General features: G+C 37.0%; 2 protein-coding genes across 6 annotated transcripts in view; both read left to right on the plus strand.

The window, feature by feature from the left end:
- The window catches only part of sptbn2 (spectrin, beta, non-erythrocytic 2), a 61,362-nt gene extending 53,729 nt beyond the window's left edge, over positions 1 to 7,633 (plus strand). For all 3 annotated transcript variants that reach the window (XM_059351018.1, XM_059351019.1, XM_059351020.1), the window contains 4 exons: positions 990 to 1,168; positions 2,383 to 2,556; positions 3,736 to 3,778; positions 3,877 to 7,633. In XM_059351018.1, coding sequence (XP_059207001.1) covers positions 990 to 1,168; positions 2,383 to 2,556; positions 3,736 to 3,778; positions 3,877 to 4,089 — 609 coding nt within the window. In that variant the 3' untranslated portion in view covers positions 4,090 to 7,633. The remainder of the gene's footprint in view (positions 1 to 989; positions 1,169 to 2,382; positions 2,557 to 3,735; positions 3,779 to 3,876) is intronic.
- Positions 7,634 to 11,318: 3,685 nt separating this feature from the next.
- Positions 11,319 to 24,948, plus strand: dpf2 (double PHD fingers 2). Of its 3 annotated transcripts, XM_059351976.1 has the most exons (12): positions 11,319 to 11,363; positions 16,248 to 16,408; positions 16,866 to 16,973; positions 17,244 to 17,422; positions 17,509 to 17,601; positions 17,704 to 17,782; positions 19,451 to 19,492; positions 21,925 to 22,062; positions 22,168 to 22,299; positions 22,418 to 22,530; positions 22,612 to 22,693; positions 23,977 to 24,948. In XM_059351976.1, exons 1-12 carry the CDS (start codon positions 11,332 to 11,334, stop codon positions 24,057 to 24,059), a joined length of 1,242 nt encoding a protein of 413 aa, XP_059207959.1. In that variant the 5' UTR covers positions 11,319 to 11,331; the 3' UTR covers positions 24,060 to 24,948. The 3 variants fall into 3 exon arrangements, with proteins under 3 accessions (XP_059207959.1, XP_059207961.1, XP_059207958.1); XM_059351978.1 differs by lacking the exon at positions 19,451 to 19,492; XM_059351975.1 differs by lacking the exon at positions 19,451 to 19,492 and having other exon boundaries at positions 22,418 to 22,693.
- The last annotated feature ends 1,152 nt before the right edge of the window (positions 24,949 to 26,100 follow it).

The raw sequence follows: 26,100 nt of genomic DNA on the forward strand, positions 1-26,100 counted from the left end.
TTATTTATTCATGTTTCATTAACGAGTCCCATCGCTGTACGAAGGCATGCTGCAGATTCATGAACACATTGTTCTTATGGATCTGACTGCTGTTGTTTATGTGCTCATATTGACCAGGACAGGAGTGACTGTAAATGTGAAGTCTGGAGTTGTAAATGTGGTAATGTGGTGATAGTTGTTCAAAGCTGATTTATATGTAGCTTGTTTTAGTCGTTCCCTGTATGTGTACACTCCCTGTGATGAGTGTAAACGTCATGCAACAATTCTCTGAGGACAAAGAGTCTCATTAGCTGATAAATTTCTGTTATTGTCAGATACATGTGGTAAATGAAAGCCAGAATACTTAGAGATGTGGAAGGTTTAGACTTGAGAGTTAAACTGTAATTAAGAGTATGTTTTTGTCTGTGTTGCAGTGTTGTTATGATTTATTCATTTACAGTCAGAATCAAAGAGATCTTTATTGTTATTTTGTACAATAAAGTTGTATATACAAGTAGGAAAAGGCAAAATAGCAGCTTAAAAATAAATCTAGATTATTTCCATAAAGTTATTTACAGGGAGGTAGTTGTTGAAAGTTTGATTTAAAAAAGCTTTTATTTTTTTATGTAAGAGGCAAAAATTACCTTAAGAATAGTAATATTTCCATCACAATATTTGCCTCTGTTTTAAACCAATAATAAATCGGATTCCTTTAGTAACTTTTTAACTCCAGATCAGTGTAGCAGGCATGCATGTGTGCTTATTTTAATTGTATGCATTACACACATGAGTGACTGTAATTGTCCTGTTTAATATCAGTGTACTGTGTGATTATGTGGACCCACGCCATGCTCTTACCTCAGGTAATCATATAGTGCCGTCAAAGCAAGCGTCATCATGGCTTTTCATGTATGGCTGTGAATGGCTGCTTTGCTGCTCACCGCTTCTATCCAGCCGTGTGTTTTTCCACCTCCTCACCACCATTCATGTTCTGGTTTTCGAACCCACAGGGCTCAGAGTCTGAGTCAGTGAACGGACCGGGCAGGGACAGCGGGCTGGCTTCCTCTCGCCTCGAGCCTTCCGCCACGTTACCGAGCAGGGGGGGAGCAGAGTCTGAGCCAGACACCATGGAGGGGATGCTCTGTCGAAAACAGGAGATGGAGTCCCACAGCAAAAAGGCAGCTAGCAGGTCAGTGTTATTATGAGGGGAGTTGGTCAGGTGCATAAAAATAGACGTCAGGGGGACCAGATTTCTTTTTAAAATGAGTTATTTATTTCAACACCTTCCAGTTCAGTTCAAAAAGGAGATGCACCCAAAACTGAAAGCATTCTGGAAGGAAGTGTTTGAAACAGTTAATAAAATATTTGGTGGAAATATTACTATGGATCCAATGGTGGCCCTACTAGGTCTATTACCAAAAGGCATTGAAGGAAGAGCCAAAAAATATCTTTTACAGATATTACTAGCAACAGCAATTAAATGCATTACAGTAAGGTGGTTGAAGCCTGACCCCCCAACATATAGTATGTGGTCTGAAAAAATAAAGGAAATATACCAAATGGAACAAATAACATACTCCTTAAGACTTCAAAAACATATATTCACTAAAAGGTGGAGCCCTGCTATGGGTATACTGATATAATTTTATTTATTTTATTCCATTTTAATTTATATTTTTCTTTGTCATTATAGTCTCTGTATTTTTTCTGATGTATCATAAGTGTTACCATGTGTATGAAACAGCAGATATGTTGAATATGATTCTGTACACGATTGTGAATGAAAGTTAAATAAAAACTAAGTTCAAAAAAAAAAAAAAGGAGATGCATGTACAATTACACTTTAAAATAAAAAAATATGTTCTGTTCTAAAAAAGAAACAAGGTGCAGCACAGGTCCATGGAGATGATTAACACAGTAGATACATCTATGTAACAGAAATTATAGCTCCTCGCCTATTATTAGTTCATAAGAGGATTGGGTCAAAAAAAATAATGAGAGGACATATTTCACAAGTCGCAATTTTGAGAATAAAGTTGAAATACAATGTTGAGAAACTCTGTGTTTGAAATATCTTTCCAACTTTACCAAATTCAAAAAGTTGACTTTTTTCTCGACACTCTATTTCAACTGTGCAAATGCATAATGAAAAAAAATCATTCTAATTTTTTTTCCCTGCCAGGCCCTAATCCTCTTCTGTACGTTAGAGAATTCATTTTACAACATTTGTAATTTCGTTCAAGCAGCATCACAAGACAAGCGTAATAAGAATCATAAACAAAAAATAACAGCAATAGTATTAATTATAAAAATATTATAAAAATAAACAAATTATTACTAATTACTATTGCCTGTATAAATACATTTGTTGTATGTCCTAATCCCATTTCTTTGCTGCTGCAGGTCCTGGCAGAACGTGTACTGTGTCCTTAGAAAAGGAAGTCTCGGCTTCTATAAAGACGGAAAGAGTGCGAGCAACGGCATTCCATACCACGGAGAGGTACCGATCAGCCTCGGAGAGGCCGTGTGCGAGGTAGCCAACGACTATAAGAAGAGGAAATTTGTATTCAAGCTCAGGTGAGAATAGACTTGGCAACTAAATCAGCTCAGAGCAAAGAATTCCTGATCCAGTCAAGGAAACTATAAAAGAAGGATCGTTAGATCACTGTGAAGCGTGTTGACACACATTGGTGCAAAGCAGCGAGTATTGTTTATGTATTTGATTATCAGCAACTAAGTAAGCATTGATAATATTAACCCTCTGGACCCCAAGCTGTTTCTATCCTTGTATTTCACTACAATATATAAGTCCTGCATTCCAAACGGTTTATTTTTGGCGACATTTTAAGTGATTTTGACAGAAATATCACAATTTTAAGCTTCGTTTTGGTGACTTTTTCAAATGGAAAGTTAACAGTTAACAGGGTTCAGAGGGTTAATAAACTGACCCTTATAATTACAGTCTGGTCAATGATGACCTGGTTTTACATCATGATGCAGTTATCTTGGACCAACAGGCTTGAGTTTAGCTACATGCAGCTGCAGGACAGAGCCATGATCTGTTTGAGGCCAATGACAGAAAATAAAATGAAATGAAGATGTACTTTTAGATTTCAAAAAATTATGTTATGGGTTAAAGTGGGAGTTTTTCATGCCCTCCCCATTCCTTTAAGTAAGGCTACGGTCAGACTGCAGCCTGTAGTGACCCAAATCCGATTTTTCGCCCCTATGCGATCTGCATCTGATCTTTTAATGACAGTCTGAACGACACAGATCCGATTTTTTTAAATGCGATCCAGGCCACTTGGATATGTGGTCCTAAAACCGATACATATCTGATCTTTTGACATGCGACTCCAGTCTGAACGGCCAGGTCGCATTCATCATACATAGGCTTACTGCTGGCGGCCATGTTTTCTGCTACTTCCGTAAACACTGAGCACGCTCGCTGCGTGTGACGTCGTCGTGTCCTCCAATGCGCATGCGGGACACTTTTGGTACGTTTAAAGTTCACACTGGAGATCACATACAAGTCGCATGTAATTGGAAATGTGTACGACCTTGCAAAAAAATCGGATTCCACAAAAAAATCCGAATTGAGCATTAAGCCCTGCTGTCTGAACGTAGCCTAAATTGGCAACGGTGCAGAATTTGAATGCTTCACAATGATGTTAAGATCCTTTTCCCTTTTATAGTTTCCTTAGATAAAGTACGGTTTTAACATGTTTTCAAAATCTTTTCATGCTGTGTCTGCAGGCTAGGGGATGGAAAAGAGTATCTGTTCCAAGCAAAGGATGAGGTGAGATCTAGAAGAGAATTACTTAACAAATAAAAGGTTTTTGTGTTTGTGTGCTGTGTTGATGTCGAGGTCTAATACATGTTTTTGACTGTTTAAAGGCGGAGATGAGCTCCTGGATCCGCTCCATCCTCAGCTCCATTCCAGCAGGATCGGGAGACTCGCCCGTGGGTCCGCGGGCCCTCAGCCGCGCCATGACCATGCCTCCCATCTCCCCCAGCTCGGGCGAGGCCGGAGGCGTCACCATGCGCAACAAAGACGGGAAAGAGAAGGATCGCGAGAAGAGGTTCAGCTTCTTTGGCAAGAAAAAATAGAACATTTGCAAGAAAGAAAAATCGACGGAAACTACATTTTTTTGTCAAAATTTCAACAAACTGATGCAGGCAGAAAGCAAAGTACAAACAGGTCACACAAACACACTGCTCTCAGTGCAGGCCCCGAGGAATTTGTCGACAGCTGCAGTATGTGGCTTACAGAGAACCTTGTTTCTTTTCTTTCTCTCCGATTCTCTCCCTCATCAGTTTTATCTGTCATTTACTTTTTCGTTCACCCAAATTCACATTCAGCTGCACCCGACAATGAAAGCCCTCATCCAATCAGAGCCAGAGCTTATTAGTCAGTAACAGGTGTGGTTGGCATTAGCAGGGATTCAGGCCCAGTTCCAATCAAACCAAAATGGCCCTCCCTCAGCATGAATATTTTCTCTCCAGTGAGTCTTGACTAGCTGAGTCGTTCGGATGCCGTGTCACTAATAAAACGATGGATGGAGGCTTTCCACTGTGGTGCACGCTGCTTTTTATTTCCCCACTTTAAAACGCTCTCTCTCTGGGAAGGATCGCATCAGTCTCTTTTTCTGTTCTTGGTATTGATGTTATAAACCTGACCAATATTATTGCTATTATTATTATTATTATTATTATTATTATGATTATTTATCTTTTGCTATTGCTGGTTTGAGAAAACTAATTAATTTGCCAGTAGATAATCTTAATTCATGTTGTGGAGAGAAACACATTTGGTTAAACTAGTGGAGAATGTTGGGCTTGCCCTTGTATGTATTTTTTTTTCTTTCTTTTTTTAGGAATGACAGTTGAGGTGATTTGAGAAAAAAATAAAGCTCATTAAATTTTAGCAGTGTGCTGTAAGTGATCACAAGTTTCATTGGGAAATGATATATATAAATATATATATATTTAATAAGTGGTTTTATTTTTTATTTTGTCTCTAATTTTTCCTGTACTTGATTTTTTTTTTTTTTTTTTTTTTGAGTGATCTTTTCTGCTTGATTTTCGATTTTTTTTTTGTCTGTACAAAGCAGAGAAGATTAGTTTTCTAGTGTGCGTGTGTGTGTGCGTGTGTGTGTGTGTGTGTGTGGTGCCGTGGATTTTGCACGTTTATGTTATTCCTGATCAAACGTGGCCAGATGAATGCTGCTTTTCGGCCCGCGAACGCAGACGAAAACCAGACACAAACACAAAATAATATTACTGGAATGATTTCATAAAATTAGCTTTTTCTTTGCTTCTGGTTTTTCTTATATGTAAGCTGACATTACCAATGAAGTTCCTCCAGACGGTTTTTATTATTTCTGTTTTAGTCTTCTAATATTTTATTTCCGTTCTCTCTCTCTCTATCTGCTGGTGTGAAGGCATGGGGGCAGTTTGTAGATAAAAATCTGAAGCACATTTTCTGTGGCAGACTGCAGGGATGCGAGCAGGACAGATGGACAGCTGGACAGGTCTCATTAGGTGAAGTGAGGGGTGTGGAAGTGATATTGGACAGGCGGTGAGGAATGCGCTTTATGTGCGACCTGACGGAGAGGTGTACTGAGCCTTACTTGAACCCACAACAGATACACTGAACCCCTTTATACAAACCCACCCTCCATTCGAACAGTTTTAAAGGAAGCTTTCGTGGTACGAAAATAAGAATGTTAAAATGTGCCCTGTGGCAATGATCTAATGTATGTCAGTGGATTCTATATGCAGGTACAATAAAAGCTCTGCTCACTCGCGGTGGCAGAGATGGGGGAAGGCCTAAATTGTCTCTTAGACGAGCTTTGTGCTCTTGCATATGTGGCATGACTTCATGTAGGTTTATACTTGTGTGTGTCTCATCATTGCCATCTATTCTCTTCTGTCTCGATGTACTCTGAAAATCACCTCATATTCAGGGTCGGAGAGCAACTAATCATTTGTAATTGGCATTTGCAGTAATCCAAATATGGCAATCCAATATAGTTAATGTAAAAAAAAAGAAAAGAATTATAGGTGTTTATTAGTTTCCTCTAATAGGGTGAATGTTTGAAAGGCAGTTACAGTATATTGTGAGACTGTAGGCTGTAGTGCAATGTATTACATAAATTGGTGTCCAAGTTTTAATTTGCCTTTTCTAACTGCCAAAATGCTACAGGAAGTTACTGGGAAAACAATTCTGAAGTTAGGAGTTTTACAGATTATTTTATGCAAGTAATTCATTATTTGTGATTTATTACACCTTGAAAGTAACTCCTTAATGCTGGTAATTGCCTGGATGCCTTGAAGGGCTCATTCGTCACACCTGTGATAACACAAACAGCTGGAAGTAAACAGTTTAAACAGCCTTATTTATCAGTCCCAAATGAATGTGGAACCAGTGGTGTAACGCTCAAATCAAAGACCCTCCAAAGCCAGAGAAGAGAAATATCTCAGCATCCACTTTGAGACGATTGACGGCACCTGGTCCAAACTTTCTCAAACTGACTGCCTTGTTTCTGTCAGTGGGATTTTGTATCTCAGATGTATTTCCCAAGTTTATTAGCCTTTAAACTCTGCTGCGATCTGGGAAACTAGTCAATAAATGCATACATAAGTGAGCCAACGCAGTTACCGTACATTGTGCACAATTTCGAATGGAGGAGTCACCCATCCCCCCTGTGGATGAGCCGTTTCTAGTGATTATTGTTGCTACCTTTTCTCTGCTCTGGACATCAGACACAGCATCCAGTTGATGTTAGGGGACTTCAAGTTTAAAGGTCACACAGTGTATTTTCTTATCAGCTCATTTGAATGTGAATGATTCAAATTAGTTTGGCCAAATTGGTCATGTGAAGCAAAAATATTTCTCATACTTGACGTACTCTACATGAGCTCTCTCTCTCTCTTTCACACACATTAACACTGTACTGTATATTTAATGCAGAATGACCTTGGCAATCCAGTCTTGTGGAAAATGTCCTCAGCTGGCTGTTACTCGATGTTGCATATGGCATCCTTTTTAAAAATAGCATTGTGCTACTGATGAGCTTTGACCAGAAGATGGGAAGTAATGTATTATTGATGTCAAAGAGATGAGGTTTTGGTTATGAGAGTACTTGTAACAATGGAGTGCTTAATTAAGAAATAAAAACAACTTTTACTTGTTAAGTATTAGATATGGGTGAAAACAGACTGGTGACAATTTGAGCTTCCTTTTTTAGAAGAAGGCAGGATATTTGCTGTCTAGTGGGAGCTTGTATTTTTTCATCCAGTGGTCTGTCTTGCAGCATTTGATAAGCCTGTCCTCCTACCTTCATTTCTCATTACTTTTGACAAATGTCTGTTCCTTCCTCTGTAATTCAGAGTTGTTAATACCACTACTACTATTAATTGCTATTATTATCATTATTGCTACTGTTACTATTACTACTACTGTTACTAATGCAACTTATTGCAAAAATTATAACGGCTGTCCATTTTCAGGTACGTGTCTGTAATACCAGACCCTTCCACACGATGTCAGTGTGCTGTGGAGCATTTTCATTACAAATCGAAAATAATGTTTGTTGACTTGTGTATCTACATCTAATATTAGGAATAATAAAACATGGTTTAATCAAAATCATGACATTGCTTGGGATTTTTTTTTTTTATGAAAAAATAAATAAAAACTGTTTCCCACAGCTCCAGCTTTTATTCTACAAACCTGTTTCCAAAAATGTTGTGATGCTTTAAATTCAGAATGAGTGTATATATTATTTACAAAAAACAAAAGTTACCCAGTTTGAGCTTTAAATACTGTGTATTTTATCATTTAATTTACAAATAATAAATTAAATTTCTATAGCTCTTTAAAGGGTGCTGTAAGACAGTTTACATAAAAAAAGAAGCAAGAAACAGTAAACAAAATTGGTATAAAAACAGCTACAACAACAAGGACAATAAAAGCTGTAACATTAAGAACAATCTAACAATATCAGTAAAATATTCATTAATTTATTATTACAACTTTTTTCGAATCGGTGTGTATTAGGTGCACAAATAAGGACAAGTTGGATATTTGATTTATGGTCGGTTGACAAAAAAAATGCAGATTTTTCATCCATGACTCAAACTGTTCAAATATGTATTTCAATATACATCAATTATATTTAAAAATCAGTGGTTTTTCATAGTTTTGAAAGTATTATTATCATCTTTTTCCAGAAAATCAGATAGTGGGACAAAGACTTCAGAAAGTCAGAGGAATCAAAAAAGCTGCAAAAAAATAAGAACGGTCAAAGATATCCTGATTTTTATTCCCTCGTGGGGGTCAAGATCCAAAAAACATGGATTGTACATTTCTCATAATATGGCTCAATTTGGAATAACTAGATCCTGTTAAAAAAAAAAAAAAAACTCGGAGCAGAGAGGAGTGGTTGTAAAAATGCAAATCATTTTTTTCCCCAATATTCATGACACTTGAAGAAGTGTCGTATTAATTCCATTTTATTCCATTTAAAATAATAAAATTCTCAGGGAAACTCGACTTGCATATTTTTTTTTTGTGATGTGCTTCATTATAATTGTGTCATTCTGCACAAAATACATTTTTGAGTTGTTCCCACTATATTTCAGCAAAATACAAGGTCACAGTGAGTAAAAAGTTAAAAAAAAAAAAAAAATTTAAAAGAGCAAAAACACCCTGAAACGACTTGGGACTCAGAGGGTTAAACAGCACAAGTATAACAGCTTCAAATATGTGGAGAAGATTCCTCTCCTTCCCTCCTACACCTGTTCTTGGAATAAACTTTTAGATTCTTCTTGTCTCATTATTTTCTCTGACCACCATCCCCCGGCACAGAGATTACAACCAAGGCACAGATTTCTCAAAAGAACTCTCTCTGCTCTTTAGACGATGTCATCCTTCCCAGCATCCACTGATTCATCAAACACCTCCTGCATGTTAGTCATCACTCGATCATCCCTGACCTCATTTGCTGCAGTTGCATCAGTAATTCATTCATAATGACAGCACTGCAGCAGCCATCTTTCATCTAACATCCTCCCCACCCATACTGCAGGAACTCCAGTTCACATGTGGGCTGCTGTAGTAAAATGTGAACACAGAACTGAATAAAAATGTACTTGCACCAACACATCCTCATGGGTGATACATTAAAATAATTCTCACTCCTCATAATGTATAGTGTTGTTTTTTAATGAGTAATGCTTAAAAGGAGGGAATTTTTTGATCTCACATGATGTCACTGGTGTTGCTTTTTGGGTGGAGCGACTACTATTTTATATTAATACAACTGGAATTTAAAATTGGAAGTTTTATTTATTATTCTGTGTTTGCAGCTACTTGATCTTAATTGTGCCCATTTAGTTTGACTTGCTTGCATTTTTAAAGGGGAACTCCGCTGGTTTTACACACAAGGTGAAGTTTATTCTTCAGTGTGTTTATCAGATAAAAAACTCAGAAGAGAAAGACTGACAGCAAGTACACTTTTAAAAAATTAAATGAACGGTGAAAAGTCTGGTAGCAAAAGTTGCCAAACACTTACCATTAAATAAGATAATTCCTTTACAAATAAGGATAATATACAGTACATATTTCTATTTTTAGTTTTTTCCCCTTTTTTTTTACTGTAAAAACCCCAAATAGTTATCTTATTTTTGAATTCAGCATTGTGATGTGTATTTTTTTTCTTTTTACATATAATTCACTGTAATTTAACATTCAAGACCATTAAAGAAATTGAATAAACTTTTTTTTTTTAAACTATAACATTGTGTTATATTAATCTACAGAATTGAACTTCTATTTTATGGTTAATATTTGTAATATAAGTAATTTGATTTGTATAGTTCATTTTTTATAGCATTTTCACTTGATGTAGAAGAAAACAGGAAAAACCCTGTAAAATAACACAGTACATTTCTGTAGAATTTCTCTTCTTTTTTTTTTTTACGGTGTAGCTCAAAAGTTGGGCCGTGAGCGCCCACTAGTGGATATTTTGAGTTCTCTACTGACTAACTGGGGGTGCATGGTTCAGAAGAATCTGCTGCAGCAACAGCATATACAGAATATGAAAAATTTATATTTTGAGTTTATCTGAAACTTGTGAGGTTGGCTCTCAAGTGTAAAAACCCTCCCGCAGACAGAAAAGTAAATTTGTGTGTTCATCTTTTAGACTTTGTGAAACCTCACTGTTGAAAATATCCCTGCATGTATTTATCCCCCATACAATCACAAAATCCTTCCACAACTATAAAAACCCCTTTACACAGAATATAATTGTGTATCATGATAATATAACAATATTATTATTATTTTCATTGTACCACTTTCTTAAACCGCTACCATACCAATGTCCTTGCTAAAAATTCATGTTTTTTTGTTTCCCGAAAACGTTCAAATATGACTTAGGCAACTATGCTATTAGGCTAAGGATATGTAATATCTTTTTTTTTTTAAACTTGTATGTTCTTATTTTATATCTATCACCATGTATGATCTTTGTTTTTATTTTTGTATGAGGTGTATATAATGTATGTATATACCATTTTTAAAATTCTTTATTCTGTATTCATTTTTATCATTTCTGTGTAAATAATTCAGTTTTACAGCTTTGTATCGTCACACTGTTAAAATAATCGCCTAAGTCATTTTATCAGTTTATATTATCAGTGTTTTATTGTTGACACTAATATTGGTAACACTTTACTCTAAGGTGTCTACATAAGAGTGACATGAGCATGGCATAAACCTGACATTAATGCTCATGATACTTGTCATGTCATGTTCCTGACAGGCTTGTGTGACTCTTATGTAGGCAAAAATACATCAAAATAAAAATACTTCAAAATAAAGTGTTACCATATCTTGCTTAAGTCTAAGTCATTTATTTCTCTTAAGTTACATCATTTACACACAGTGTTATTACTATGCCAATAGCCATCCTTTGTTACATCCCTTTTGAGTGAAATTATCAATAAATGTAATATCTTTTTTTTAAAACTTGTATGTTCTTATTTTATATCTATCATCATGCATGATTTTTGTTTTTATTTTTGAAGCACATTGAGTCTGTAACTGTCGTATGAGGTGTATATAATGTATGTATATGCCATTTTTAAAATTCTTTATTCTGTATTAATTTTTTATTGTGTAATTAATTCAGTTTTACAGCTTTGTATGGTTAAAATAACCCGCAGTACCACAAGACAACACCGTGGGGCGCTGTGTGTCAGGTTCCTGCTCTCACTCTGCCTACAAGTCCTGACGGAGGGCATAAATTACCAGCAGCCACTCTCCCCGTGTATCAAAGCAAGATGGCAGCTGTTGTAGAGAATGTTGTCAAACTGTAAGTGTTGGGACTTTTCTACTCACCTTACACCTTGATAATTCACAGAAATCAGAGCGGCTGTGTGTTCTACGTCACTGATCGCGTCGCTAGCTAGCTTAGCAACATTTCCACTGACTTAGTTAAAGGTTAGCTGTCGGACCGTCGTGAGTGTGTGTGTGTGTGAGTGTGTGTTCACATCCTGGAATGGAAGTGTAAGTTAGCACGCAGAGGACATTTCCGAAACACGAATCACGGGTGAGTGTGATAAAACACGCGCCAAGTTGATGATATATTTATTGATAGAGATATTACGGTGACTTGTTGTGTCTTTGTAGCTAAACAGGCTAACGCAGTGCTAACGTCAGTGAAGTAACGGCAGCTAGGTGGCTCCTCTCACGCTAACGAGCTGTGAGTTTTTTTTATTTTTTTATTTATTTATTTATTTATATCGTCACCCTGTTAAAATAATCGCCTAACTCATTTTTTCAAGTTTTGCAGGAAACACAAAAAACTTCACCAAAAGTGTAACATATGACATTTATTGATCATTTCACTCAAAAAGGATGGCTATTGGGATAGTAATAACATTGTGTAAATTATGTAACTTAAGAGAAATAAATGACTTGGGCAATTTTTTTGAACATGCCTTTGTGACCTAAGCAAGATATGGTAACACTTTATTTTGAAGGTGTCTACATAAGAGTCTCACAAGCCTGTCAGAAACATGACATGATAAGTATCATGAGCATTAATGTCAGGTTTATGACATGCTCATGTCACTCTTATGTAGACGCCTTAGAGTAAAGTGTTACCAATATTAGTGTCAACAATAAAACACTGATAATATAAACTGATAAAACTGATAAAATGACTTAGGCGATTATTTTAACAGTGTGACGATACAAAGCTGTAAAACTGAATTATTTACACAGAAATGATAAAAATGAATACAGAATAAAGAATTAAAAAAAATGGTATATACATACATTATATACACCTCATACGGCAGTTACAGACTCAATGTGCTTCAAAAATAAAAACAAAAATCATACATGATGATAGATATAAAATAAGAACATACAAGTTTTTAAAAAAAGATATTACATTTATTGATAATTTCACTCAAAAGGGATGTAACAAAGGATGGTTATTGGCATAGTAATAACACTGTGTGTAAATTATGTAACTTAAGAGAAATAAATGACTTAGGCAATTTTTTGAACATGCCTTTGTGACTTAAGCAAGATATGGTAACACTTTATTTTGAAGGTGTCTACATAAGAGTGACACAAGCCTGTCAGAAACATGACATGACAAGTATCATGAGCATTAATGTTACTTAAAAGTGTCATTAATGTTCATGACACATCCCATGTCAGGTTTATGATACGCTCATGTCACTCTTATGTAGACACCTTCAAAATAAAGTGTTACCATATCTTGCTAAAGTCACAAAGGCATGTTCAAAAAAATTGCCTAAGTCACATTTTATTTTGACTTAGGCATAATTAAATCCGCTTAAGTCACACACTTGACATAGGCCATTATCTTAAATGTGTAAAATCACATGATATGATCAACTGAGGATGTAGGTGATTTTACCATAGGTGGCCGGCGTCATGAGATGATTTAGGCAAAAAAATAATTTTAACAAAAAATGACTTGGCCGATTATTTTAACATTGTGACACAGTTACAAAGAAGAAGAAACAACTTACAGAAAGATAAACAATGAAAAAAATAAAATAGAAGTAAATAATATTTCAAAAATAAAATAGAAGAATAATTAAATGGAAACGAATAAATAAATAATTAATAAAATAAACAGACGCAAGATTACATTTTAAAGACATTAAACGCAGTGCATATGTTGGCCGTCTTCACAGCTTTTTTGTTTTGTAGACAGAGAGTTGAGATATACTGTACAAATTCTGACTTCAGCAAAAAAAAAAAATTTTTTACTTGAAAACTTACATTAGTGTATGTAGTATTTGGCAAAAAGAAAAATTAAATTTATAAGAAAATATGCATCACCATCCTTCTTTTTGTGATCAAAACAGCCAGATATGACATCTTTATAATGTACTTTGCATTATAAAGATGTCATATCTGGCTGTTTTGCAATGTCCTTCCAGAGTTTGTATGTGAATTCACAAGACCAAAATAACTAACGGTGCTCCCTGTGGCGGCTGGCCAGCTGACGTGTGTCCAGAATGAATGAAAAACTGGCCTTCAGGATCACTCATTAATCCTGAGGTCAGAGGGTGACAGTCACTGTAGCTGTCACATTTCTAATCCCAACATAGTAACTCTTTGGAGATGGATGTTAAAGTTTTAGTGAGCCTTAAAACATGCTGCCACTTCCGTTGATTTATTTGGTGCCAAGGTGATTTGTTTTAGATGTTTTACGGTAATTGCAAGCAGTTAGTAAAAGTGGGAATTAGTTCTTGTTGGTAAGAATATCATTGAAAAATTGAGTAATACCAATAATGTAAACTTAAAGCTAAATATAGTTTCTGCTGAACTTTACTTTTTGAACATCTAAGGTAATTCATATGGATTAGGAATGCACAATATTGGATTTTTTGCCCATATCCGATATGCTGATTTTTTTTACAACTCATTTAGCCGATTACCGATACCGATATTTTTTCCCGCACAACTAATACCCACAGGGTAAAATTGGCCAATTTCCCAATTGACATAATAAGTAAACATAACCTGTGTTCACTGGGAACATGTGAAAAGTGCGACTGTACAGCAATTAAACCCAAATTGAATAAAACTACATGTACCTTACAGACTGCTGCTTAAATTCAAATTTAACTTAAAACAGGAGCCCAATATGTGACGACTCAATCTGCACCGTGCAAACAAAATCACAAAAAGTACAAAAAATAAAAGCAGCTTCAGTCCCTAACCAGAACATAAATAAATAGGTGGGCTCAGACGACACTGCACAATTCTATGAGCTACAAACAAGGTGCATCCCTAATATAGATGTCGTTTCACTACTTTGTCACCCCAATATAGTCTCTTTGGAGATGTATGTTAAAGTTTTTAGTAGAGGTGGGAATCACCCGAGGCCCCACGATATGATTTAATGCCGATACTTGAGTCATGATATGATATTATTGCAATTTTAAGCATTTTGAGATATGGTGATTATTGCGGTACAATATATTGCGATTTAACTGTTTAACTGCATTTTGTGTCCACAAAATTAAATTCAATCAAGAATTATTTGGTCAAATAAGACAAAATTCTCTATTCATCTCACTTCAGTCTTTTTATTTTTTCCACAATGAGAGTCAAACCCACAGACTGACCAACAAAGTATTCAGTCAAATTTAACTTAACTTTAAGCTTCACTGCTCTGATTTTTTTTTTTTTTTAAAGTCTAACTTCCTGTCACACATGGTGCCTATAGATTCCATTGATCTTCTAGTTTCATATGAGACCTCAAATGTATTTTTAAAAGTGAGCCCAATACGGCCTCCGAAAAAAAACAGCCAAAATACTGACTGCCTGCCAGCTAAACATTGATACATGGCAGCCATGAATTAATATAATATATATCAGTTGACAGACATTATTGTCCGAAATGGACCTATTAAAGGCGAATTGGTATCAGTGTATATGCTGTCTGATATGTGCCTTTTTTGAAAACCTTTTTTTACACAATATATAATGCAGAAAAAAATTGCTTGTCGTGATTAAGAAATGGTCTTAGCTTTTAATTATTATTTTTTTAAATAGTGTTTTTTTTTTAATTGACTGACACTGAACATTAATGATGCTTATTTAGCTATTTGTTATTCCTATTCACTTTTTAATTTCTCAGTTATCATTTATAGAATTGGCTGACAATGTAATACATTGTTTGTATAATGTGTTATCATGTATAACAGTGATAACACTAAGATTAAGATTAACACTAACATTAAATTGTTCTCTGGGTACCTTTGCAGATTAGTGAAAAATTTGTGCATAATATCCACAAAAGATTTTCAACTCGATACCGATACTCAGGAAAATATTCAATACTCGATACCATTTTCGATACCACAAGGATAAAAACAAAGACCCCAAAATTTAACAGAAATATTTTTATTAACAAGAAAAATGCAACATGTAAAAATGTACAGAACCACAGGCTAACAATTTTTAATAAAAAACAGTTGTGCATAAAGAAACTGCAACTATGATAACAAGCTTCAGATACTCAATACTTTTGAAAATGAGTATCGTATCCGGATACAACGTTTTAGTATGGATTCTTTTTTGAGTATCGATACTTTTGACAACCCTACTATGATTTATATAATTTCGTATCTCAATAACAAGATGGATGGAATAAATAGAAACGGTCACTGCTTTGGAACTATTATACATGACAAATGCCTGTTTCCATTTTATTCTTGACCAATTAGCAGATAAGCAACACAGATAGATTTACAACATTATGCTGAATTATTACATCTTCACAATGAATGAAATTATGAGCTCTGTCATTAACGTTTGACGTGAGCCTGTTTGTCTCACTCAGGAGAGATGCAGCACTTTTTGAGTATATTTATGTTGGAAACACAACGTAGTGACTGTGTTGACTACCAAGCTCTTTGTTGTTGATGTACCAACAAAAGAGCAGCTGCTGTTGCACTCTCACTAATGATTTAGGCAGAAGTACAAAGACATTGTCTAGTGAGAGAGAGCAGTTTTTCAAGGTGGCTGCACAACAGAAGAAGACGACAGGCTTTAAACTGTCGGAGAGATGAAAGTTTGAAATAGTCATTTGAAAAACGACTTGTTTTGACGTACCCACACCTGCTGATTTTTGTGTTTTAACCATAATGGATTATGGAATGAATGACAAGCATCCGGCTCTGTTTTGTGGCGTCAGGTTGGGAGAGCAGTACTACAGAGATGCCATGGAGCAGTGTCATAACTACAATGCAAGGCTCTGTGCCGAAAGGAGCGTCCGAATGCCGTTCCTCGACTCTCAGACTGGTGTGGCTCAGAGCAACTGCTACATTTGGATGGAAAAGAGACACAGGGGACCAGGTGAGTCCCACAGCATGTAGTGTGCACTGTGTGCATCTCTACAGGATTTACATTTTAGTGTTGAATTCTGCTAAACATTTTTAGAAGACTAATCTAGGTTAAAGATGTGTTCAGGGCCATGAAAGTGTATTTTTCAGATATTTACTGAATGGATAAATGGGAAGAGAGGGTGCAAATTTGTAAAGATTGTATATTTTAGCTTCTACTGTCTCTCTTGTAGAACTTTCAGAGCATGCATCAAATACAGCGTCTTATAAAAGTTAACTTGATCGTCTGCAGAGTGAAAACTTTGTTTTCAATGAACCGAGTGTAATTGAATCAAGCTTGAAGCTAAATGTGCCCTTTTCATTTTAAAGGGGAAATCCTAATTATGCTAACATGCTTTGTCAGTTTGTCAAAAAGCTTTATTAAAATAGGTTCAGTGTTATGTAGATGGCTCGTTGTGATGTCCCATTAGGCATGGCTCCGGGGCAGCTCTACACCTACCCAGCCAGGAGGTGGAGGAAGAAACGGAGATCTCATGCTCAGGAGGACCCCCAGCTCATCTTCCCTAATGTCAAGTCAGGTACCACATCATTCAGCTCAGCTCACAAAAGGTTTTCCACACATTAGAAGAAAAACTGCTGTCGGGGGGGAAAAATATATATATTTTGTTGTAATATTTTGTTAGTGGGAGGTTTTGCCGTTTTAAAAAATAATCTGGAACTTTATTCCTATCTGTGAGGGCAATTGCCTTGTCAGAAATGAGAAGCACTGCTATTTTTTTGTTTCTGTTAAAAGATACTCCTAAGTGTTTTCATGCTTGTGTCTTAACTCATTCATGATTTAATCACAGAGGTGGAGATAGGACTGAAGAAGGATGCTCTGTTACCAACGGATGGCAGCAGCCTGGAGGCCCTGCTGAAGGGGGAATCCATGGAAAAACGGACAACCACAGAGCTCCGAGGCTCTGAAGAGGATTCAAACCTGAGTGACTACAGCGGAGGCCTGAACCCTGCTGCTCGGATTAGAAAGGTGCTTGTTTTCAGCATGAACCACAAGAAACGTTTGGAGTCAAGAAAAATGATTTGACTTTTCTTTTTGTCATTGCTTAAACACAGAGAGTCCTCGAACCAGATGACTTTCTGGATGACCTGGATGATGAAGACTATGAGGAAGACACGCCTAAAAGAAGAGGGAAAGGGAAGGGGAAGGTAAAAACACAAACTGCTCCGTATACACGACCATTCAAAAATTCATCCCAACTCTGTGTGGGTGTAAAAGCTTGTGTGTCTCTTTTTATGTGGTGTCCTCAGGGCCGAGGAGTGGGCAGCAGCAGGAAGAAGCTGGACACAGCAGCACTGGAGGAGCGAGACAAGCCGTACGCCTGTGACAGTGAGTCCTGATGGGGGAGAGTAGAGCATGTGAGCTCGGGGCAGGGTCACTGCAGATTTTAAAGAACCTGGTCTCACAGGAATCCGTGAAATAGCCACGGATTTGCTTAACTCAAAATCCGTGGAATAGCCACGGAATCACTCAAATTTCCGTGAAACTGACACGGATTTCGCTACAATACAAGTTAATGACAGTCATATCCCGTGGCTATTGGCTTGTTCCAAGTCACGTGACTTTCAAGGTCCCAGCGGTCAGAAGAAAAAACATGGCGGACAGTTCTCTCATTTTTAGTGAAAAAAATCAATATTTTGACTTAGTTTCTGCATAAAAATGGATTTTGATCACATTTCTAGCGAGAAATATAAGTTTTATTTTCTAAATATTCACTCAGTGAATGTACATAATCACTTTGTATGTTGGAATAGACACGGGATATGACTGTCATTAACTTGCGTTGTAGCGAAATCTGTGTCAGTTTCACGGAAATTTGAGTGATTCCGTGGCTATTCCAAGGATTTTGAGTTAAGCGAATCCGTGGCTATTTCACGGATTCCTGTGAGACCATGTTGATTTTAAAGGTACTATGTGGAAGTTTCGGACAACAAGGACATCAGCCAATGCAGCTTAAACCTCAATATCACAATGTATTTAACATGCTTTGCAGTAATGTTAGCTTAGCTGTAGCGTTGGGTCCATTTCTGGTTTTGTTGAAACTGGTTTGATCAGAACCCTGTGCCCACAGCGTCATGGTGCTAAATCCAATTTGTACTTGTACAGAGACTTTAGCTGGGCGGGCCGACACTGCATATTCATGGCTGCAAAAGTCCCATTTAGTATTTTTAATTTATATATTTTTAATCCATTTGGGAGTATGACAGCATCCACAATCGATTAAATCTTCTCACTGTAACATAAAAAAGGAAAGAGAGATGTTCTGTGGTAACATTAGATGATGCGAACATGGTGCAATATGACACTGATTAACATTATTAGTGTTTATTAATGGACCAGCTGAGCCTGTTGTGTCTGACTGATCATTATTGAGATGAGCATGAGATTGAAAACTACATTAAGATTTGTCTCCCCTTCTTTTTGTTACATGCAGGCTCATTGGAAGATACTGTTGCACATCTGGGGGGAAAATATTTTTTTTTTACATTAAAGCATGCTTTGATAGAAAACCAACATACAAATACGAACCTGAAGTATGAGTTGAACATAATATGTCCCGCTTAATACACGTAGATTTCTTCACATAGTACCTTTAATATCTGTAACGTTGTAGTTTAATCAAGCAAGACTTTGCCCAAGTTCTCATCCTTTATCACCTTCCTTTTCATCCTCTCCCCTCTCTTCATGTTCCCCATCTTCTGTGCTCTTTGTGAGCATTTATAAAGTTTTTTTTTGGCATTATGATATCATACATTTCTTTAACTTGCAATTAAAATCTCTCCATGGCCAGGCAGGAAACATTTCGTCCACTTCTTTGCTGTTGTCAGACCATGTATCTGTACTGCTTGATGTGTTTTTTTCCCTCTTTTGTAAAAGCATTTTCACTTTCAGCTGCAGTTCTCAGTAGTGCTGACTGACTGAACTATGTCAGTCTATGAGCCTGTTTCTCTGAGTCGCTGTCTGTGCTCTCTCTTCTCCTTCTCTGCTCTCTTTCAGACACTATCAAACAAAAGCATATTTCAAAACCTTCTGAAAGAGGTATATTTCTCTCATTTCTTTTTACTCCTGTCTGCCTTGTCTTTTGTCTTCACTGCCTGTTTTTTTTCTGCCCTTGTTACCAAGTAGATTTACTCTCTGTGTATTTTAGTTCATGGGTTAATGTTTTGGTCTAGGCAATTTACTTAAATGCGATTAAATGGATTTATAATTGGCCAAGATCATGTTATTGTACTCACCAATTAAACTGTAGTCTGTAATCAGCTGAAGAAATGAGCCGTCTCGGCTTACAAAAGATAAGCTGTGGCCGTTGAAAGTATATTTTCCATTCATTTTGGCCCTGAACGTCACACAGATTTAGATAAGCTAGAAGCTGGATCCTGCTGCTATTTTTTCACTCAGTTTTTTTGTCTTTTGTCTTGCTTAATATGTGTGCAATTTCCCTGCATTGCATTTTCCCCGTATTCCCCTTCACCACCCCTGCACTATGTAAAGTCTCATTCCATGCACCATATTTCAATGTGAATTGCTTCTTTGTTTTTGAGTCCGTTTGATGCCTGTTTGTCTTTTTGAGAAGTGTTTTTCAAATCTTTCTGCCACTGCACTCAATCACTCTGCATGTGACTAGCTGTGTCATTAGCGCCTTTGCTAAGATGCCCTGGAGGAAACCCTCCTAAAGACTTATCACTCCTTTAGATGACAGTTGAAGAAAGAGAACATTAGCCTTTGAGGAAATGAAAATGAGAGAAAGTATGGAAGTGAAAGAAGAAGTAGTTTGTCTCTGGGCGTTATCTTATGACAAAACCTCAAACATCCCCTGTGACGAGTCGCACACAGTGGCATCTTTGTCCTTCCTAAAGTCAGTAAATCCTCCTTACTCAATCCCACTGGCATCTCTTAGTCCACTGATTAATGGAATTTAAATTCAGATCAGAAACATGAGTATTCAGAAAAATGTCCTTCAGAGGTCATTCACACTCAAATCTAGTTTCAAGAAAGATGTGTATATATATATATACAGTACAGGCCAAAAGTTTGGACACACCCAACTCATTCAATGCGTTTTTCTTTATTTTCATGACTATTTACATTGTAAATTCATCAAAACTATTAATGAACACATGTGGAATTAGGAAATAGTTTTGATGCCTTCAGTGAGAATCTACAATGTAAATAGTCATGAAAATAAAGAAAACGCATTGAATGAGAAGGTGTGTCCAAACTTTTGGCCTGTACTGTATGTATATAAAGTGAAATTGTTTTTTTTAACGTAACTTGAAGAAGTAGTGCTTGTCACCGACTTCCGCTGAATTGAAGAAGTTAAGACCAATAGAGGTTTGGCTCTTTCAGTGGCTAAGATTTTATCTTAATGCTCTGCTTAAATACATGGCTATCTCAGAAGTGCAGATGTGATTACGCATGGCGTTGCCGCAGTCAGTCATTAACGGCTTCATCATTTTCCATCTTCCCTCCAATGTCATTGCTGATATATCATGGCATTGTGATGATCCAGATATTAAACAAACGGCAGGCCATCACTAAAAGAATTTAGATTTTTAAGGGACTTCCCCAGCACATCATCACTTCACCATAAACATAACTTTTTTATCCTCACAATGTATAGTTATAAAAATAATCATATTGCGTCTTTTTCCATGCATTCTTCTTCCTGGTCAAAAACTAAATTTCTCTCCAAAACCTGTAAACAGAAAAATGTGTAAAATTGATGAATTGTGTAAATAGACCATGCTCATGTACAGCTACTGTAGGACTCTCTAAAGTCCCTGCAAAGCCCCCCAACATCCTTACAAAGACTATAATCAACAATCTGGAAAATAAAAATGATACAATGATTTCTCTGTAACACTTTACTTGAAGGTATCGTCATAATAGTGACATGATACTGTCATAACTGTGACATGACACCATCATAAACGTGTCATAAACATTTATTTATTTATTTATGACTGCTGTCATTAAGTGTCATTCGGTTTTTGTCATGACAAGTTGACATTCCTTGGGTTTTCTTGATTATGACAACTTGACTTTAATCAAAGTGACATTACCAGAAAATGTCTTTGTCATGGCAACTTGACATACAAAAAATATGTTTCTATATTTGTGTTTATGGCAAGTTGGCATACTGATTATTATAATTAGATGTGCAAGGTTACAGACCAATTCTAGCACTTGGTCATAGATGTTTGACAGAATACCGACAAGATACCCAAAACTGCTAGAATTGGTCTGTAACCTTGCACATCTAATTATAATAATCATTATGTATCATGTCACTATTATGACGATACCTTCAAGTAAAGTGTTACCGATTTCTCTTACGGTTAGTTGTACTATTAATATCTTCTGTTCAGAAATTAAAATCCTTCCAGAGTCATCACCACTCTGACTTTGTATATAACTTGGACAGTATTATTTGTTTTTATACGCATTGTGTTTTCTGGTTTTGGTGGCAGTCTGTGGAAAGCGCTACAAGAACCGTCCCGGCCTGAGCTACCACTACACCCACTCCCACCTGGCTGAGGAGGAGGGTGAGGAGAAGGAAGAGATGGAGATCAATGAGCCTCCTCTGCCGATACCCAATGAGCCGAAAAGTAGGAGATTGTTCCCTGTCCGTAGAGATTTCACCAGGAGAGACCTGGGTTCAATGTAGAGCTGAACACTGATGCTCTCTTGGGTGTTTTATTCTTGTTCCTCAGCTCCCAAGAAAGGCCCAGATGGTCTCGCATTGCCGAATAACTACTGTGATTTCTGCCTTGGAGACTCAAAAACCAATCACAAGACCGGCCAGTCAGAAGAGCTGGTGTCCTGCTCCGACTGCGGACGCTCAGGTACAGTTGGCTACTTGAGAGTGAAGTAGCAACAGGAATAAAAGATGTTAATTCATGTCCCAGAAAGAGAAGGAATCCTTACAGCAAAGTAAAGCCATAAACTTTATTCTACATGCAGGCCACCCCTCCTGCCTGCAGTTCACCCCAGTAATGATGGCCGCAGTGAAAACGTACCGCTGGCAGTGCATAGAGTGCAAGTGCTGCAACATGTGTGGCACCTCAGAGAATGACGTAAGCTTACCTACATTCAGATATGGTATGTGTTGTGCAGTGCTGATGTATAAAGTAATGTTGTTATCCCGGTTCTTCCAGGATCAGCTTCTGTTCTGTGACGACTGTGATAGAGGCTATCACATGTACTGCCTCAACCCGCCCATGGCTGAACCTCCAGAGGGTAAGTTCAAAACCTGAGCAAAGTGTATCAAAAACTAAATGTAGAATTATATACACACACACAACTTTATGTGATTTATTATTACTATGTGGGACACTTTTGGCTATTCAGTCATTCAAAGGTTAACACACAGAACATTAGAGTATTACGGAGCTAAAATGTTTGAGCGTTTTTTTTTTTTTTGGAAGGACGTTGATTTTTCTGAGCACTTCAATAAAAGGAATGAAACAATCTCACTGTGCAGAACGAACATATTCAAAACAAAAAGTATTGCATGGCCAAGATTTATAAGTTTTGCTTGTAAATACGAGCTTTATAACAAAACAGAGGCTCCATACGGCAAACTTTATTACCTTTTACAACCTTCACAAAGGCAGAACATACCAGATTCACTTTAGGCTTGGGTATTATCATTTTTTTCATACTGTTATATACGTTCCTGAGATTTTTGATATTTGTGTTTTAGTCTGGCACATCTTTATCATGACTAAATTCAAAATACTCGCAAATCGAGGCATTTTACTTTGAATAGTCCTGTAAGTCGGCATGTTTCTTAACTCAGCTGCCTTTTCCACCTTTAGAGACTGACCCCTAGTGGCGGGTACTATGAACTATAAATACAAAAAATACAATCCATCTGTCAGGTTAATCCTGTGTTTTTGACGATATTGACAAGCATACTGTCAGGGTTCCTTAATACCCTGGTAAGCTGCAATTCATCGACATCTTCCAAGCCTTATCCACTCCTTTTTTTTACCTTACCTTCCACAATAAAAGCCCTAGGCATATACATTACTTAACTGTTTAGCAAAGGGTATCTTAGGCTATACAACAACTTTCTTCAGACAGACCAGACTCCAGATCTTTTTTCCTGCGCAAAATGAATGTTTTGCAGCTAGTATTTTTGGTTTGACCGGGCCTCAGTACTTCATTTCATACCTCATCATGTGCATGCATGTGTTGTTGGTATGACAATAGAGAATTCTTTAATCTTTAATCTCAATTTTGCATTTTTTCGTGTTTATTCTTCCTGTTGATTAAAGGCCCGTCAGGCTCAGTAAAGGAGAAAGAATATGTGCACATAATAAGTCTTTAACAGAGAAAAAACGAGCTTGTAAAACGTTCCAGATTGATCCTTGATGTTCAGTCAATACTCAGCCGGTAGGATGGCTTTCCTTCATAAATCAGTTAGTGGGTTGCAGCACCTACTTTAGTTCTTATGCACACACAGATTGAAACGTCATTGACCTTATTTGATTTTCTCTGTTGTTTTTGGCCCTCAGGGAGCTGGAGCTGTCATCTATGTCTGGACCTTTTAAAAGACAAGGCATCCATATACCAGAACCAGAACGCCCCACCTTCGTGATGGCCGCCTCCCCCCTGCTCACACTCATTACTCAGCCGCAGCGCAGCAGAACGGTTTACCCCTCGAAGTGGATGAGAGAATCCCGGGACGAGCCGACCTCGGAGGGAGTGTGTTCAGAACAGACGAAAAATTGTAAAAAGGGAAGTATCCCTTACCAAACTGGCCTCACTTAGCTTCATATATGACTGTTACACAGTTCCAAGCTCAGATTCAGCCCTGTCGGTTTTTATTTTCACCTCTTTGCCACATAGCCAATTTGAGCAGTACTGAATTTCAACAAGATACACAGCATAAATAGCCAAAATCTGACTTCCTGGTCAGGTTTTTTTTTAAACACATACACCTACACAAAGTTGCTTCTCAGTCCCGCAATGTACTTATTTTATGACTAGAGAAGAAATAAAGCTTGTTTGAATCAAGTAGCATGCCAGTGCTTGCTCATCGTTTAAAAAAATAAAAAGATTTTATAATATTTATATATTTCTATGGTATATAATAGTGTTAAGTATGTACAAATTGGGGGGAAAAAAGAATGGTAATGTAATGGTCTTTTTACGAGTGCCCATCTTATCATTATGGAAATATCCACAACCACATGTTCTTTTATGGCACTGCTGATATTTGGTGATTCTGTTGAGCGTCAGAGGGATCTGCTGAGACTGTAAATGATTTTATATCTCATCCACTGCCACTGAAACGTCAAACAAATCAGGAACTATGAATAGAAACCCTGACGTGCTCGTCAAAGTGGCTCCAAAGGCTGAAGGACTTCCGGGATGGCAGGTTAGACCTCAGTCTGGTTGTTGACTCTTGTGTGCTAGCGGCTGATTGAGCTGCACAGAGCTCGAGAGGATGCACAAGGACTATAATTTGCATGTTTTATTCAGGCTTTGGGGCCCTTTTGACAGGAAAACTGTTTTTAATCTGTGCACCTGGCCCTTGTTTGAAAGATAATGTGATGATTATTCTAGTCAAATAAAAAAATATCCTGCTTGCATTTTCAGCCAGTTAAAGGGATAAAAAGCCTTCATCGCTGTGTTTTAGCAGTTTGCTAATCATGCACACAATATCTGTTGATGTTGTGACACCACTAGACTATTTTTAATGTAATTGAGGACTATAGATGGTCACTTACTGACAATGTTAAAGCAATATACAGTAAGAGCTCCTGCAGGATGCTGGAATGACAGGGACAAGGAGTCAGCTTAGGCAATGTGCGATACTCAACATTCATTTTCTCAGAAAATGATATTACAGACAGGGGACTGTGGCAACAAATATGGATGGCTCCATATTAAATAAGAGATTATAATGTGTATATGTATAGTCCTATGGAGAAGTGGCTGTTTTTGTTACTGCTTTCATAGTTTTATTATGCAATGGTTTCCTTCTGTGGCAAGGCTGAAACAAAAGGTTGCTTTACCTCAAACAGAAACAGTATTTTAAGGGTTGAAACATGCTGTTGAGAGATGGGACAAAGGTAGAGGGATACATAGTAAAGACAGCTGCAGTGTCTGCTTCAATAACTGCATATTCTACAGGTAAACAAGTGCATGCTCAGTAATCGTCTGCACTCTCATATTCTACGTAGTCGTCTCAGCGTTAGGTCTGCAAAGGTGTCGGGAAGTGGTGTAATATAAATTAACCATGCTATCATGTTGTTTCAATAGCCAACTAACGATTACTAAAAACATTACACGAGTATAACTTGGTTTATTTTCTCATCACTTTTAAACTTAGTTGTTTAGAGACAGTGGCTACTAGAATATTTTGCTGGTTGTTTTTGTATTCATGGATGATGTTTGCGTACCTGATGTGTGGGACATTTTGGGATTTAAGTGGAAGTTGCTCTCTAGTTAATCCTGTGATCCAGGTCTCAACTCGGCTGCTCTCTTCCATAGCTCGAAACAAGATGCAAAGCCCATAATGTGATTATGTCAAATTCTTGAGCTGCACCTTTGACACTGAATGGTTAAGTAATGATGGAAGCAGTATCCACCTTCTAGGCTGCACACAAGTAAACAAGAAGGAGTTCTGCCTG

The sequence above is a fragment of the Centropristis striata genome, chromosome 15 (assembly GCF_030273125.1).
Source record: "Centropristis striata isolate RG_2023a ecotype Rhode Island chromosome 15, C.striata_1.0, whole genome shotgun sequence".
Classification (NCBI taxonomy): Eukaryota; Metazoa; Chordata; class Actinopteri; order Perciformes; family Serranidae; genus Centropristis; species Centropristis striata.

Excerpts from the sequence above, each read along its gene's own strand:
- dpf2 (XM_059351975.1), top strand. The coding sequence starts at position 11,332 with ATGGCAGCTGTTGTAGAGAATGTTGTCAAACT. Across the intron at positions 11,364-16,247 it reads GTAGAGAATGTTGTCAAACT|GTTGGGAGAGCAGTACTACA; the intron begins GTAAGTGTTGGG and ends TTGTGGCGTCAG. Across the intron at positions 22,063-22,167 it reads GATACCCAATGAGCCGAAAA|CTCCCAAGAAAGGCCCAGAT; the intron begins GTAGGAGATTGT and ends CTTGTTCCTCAG.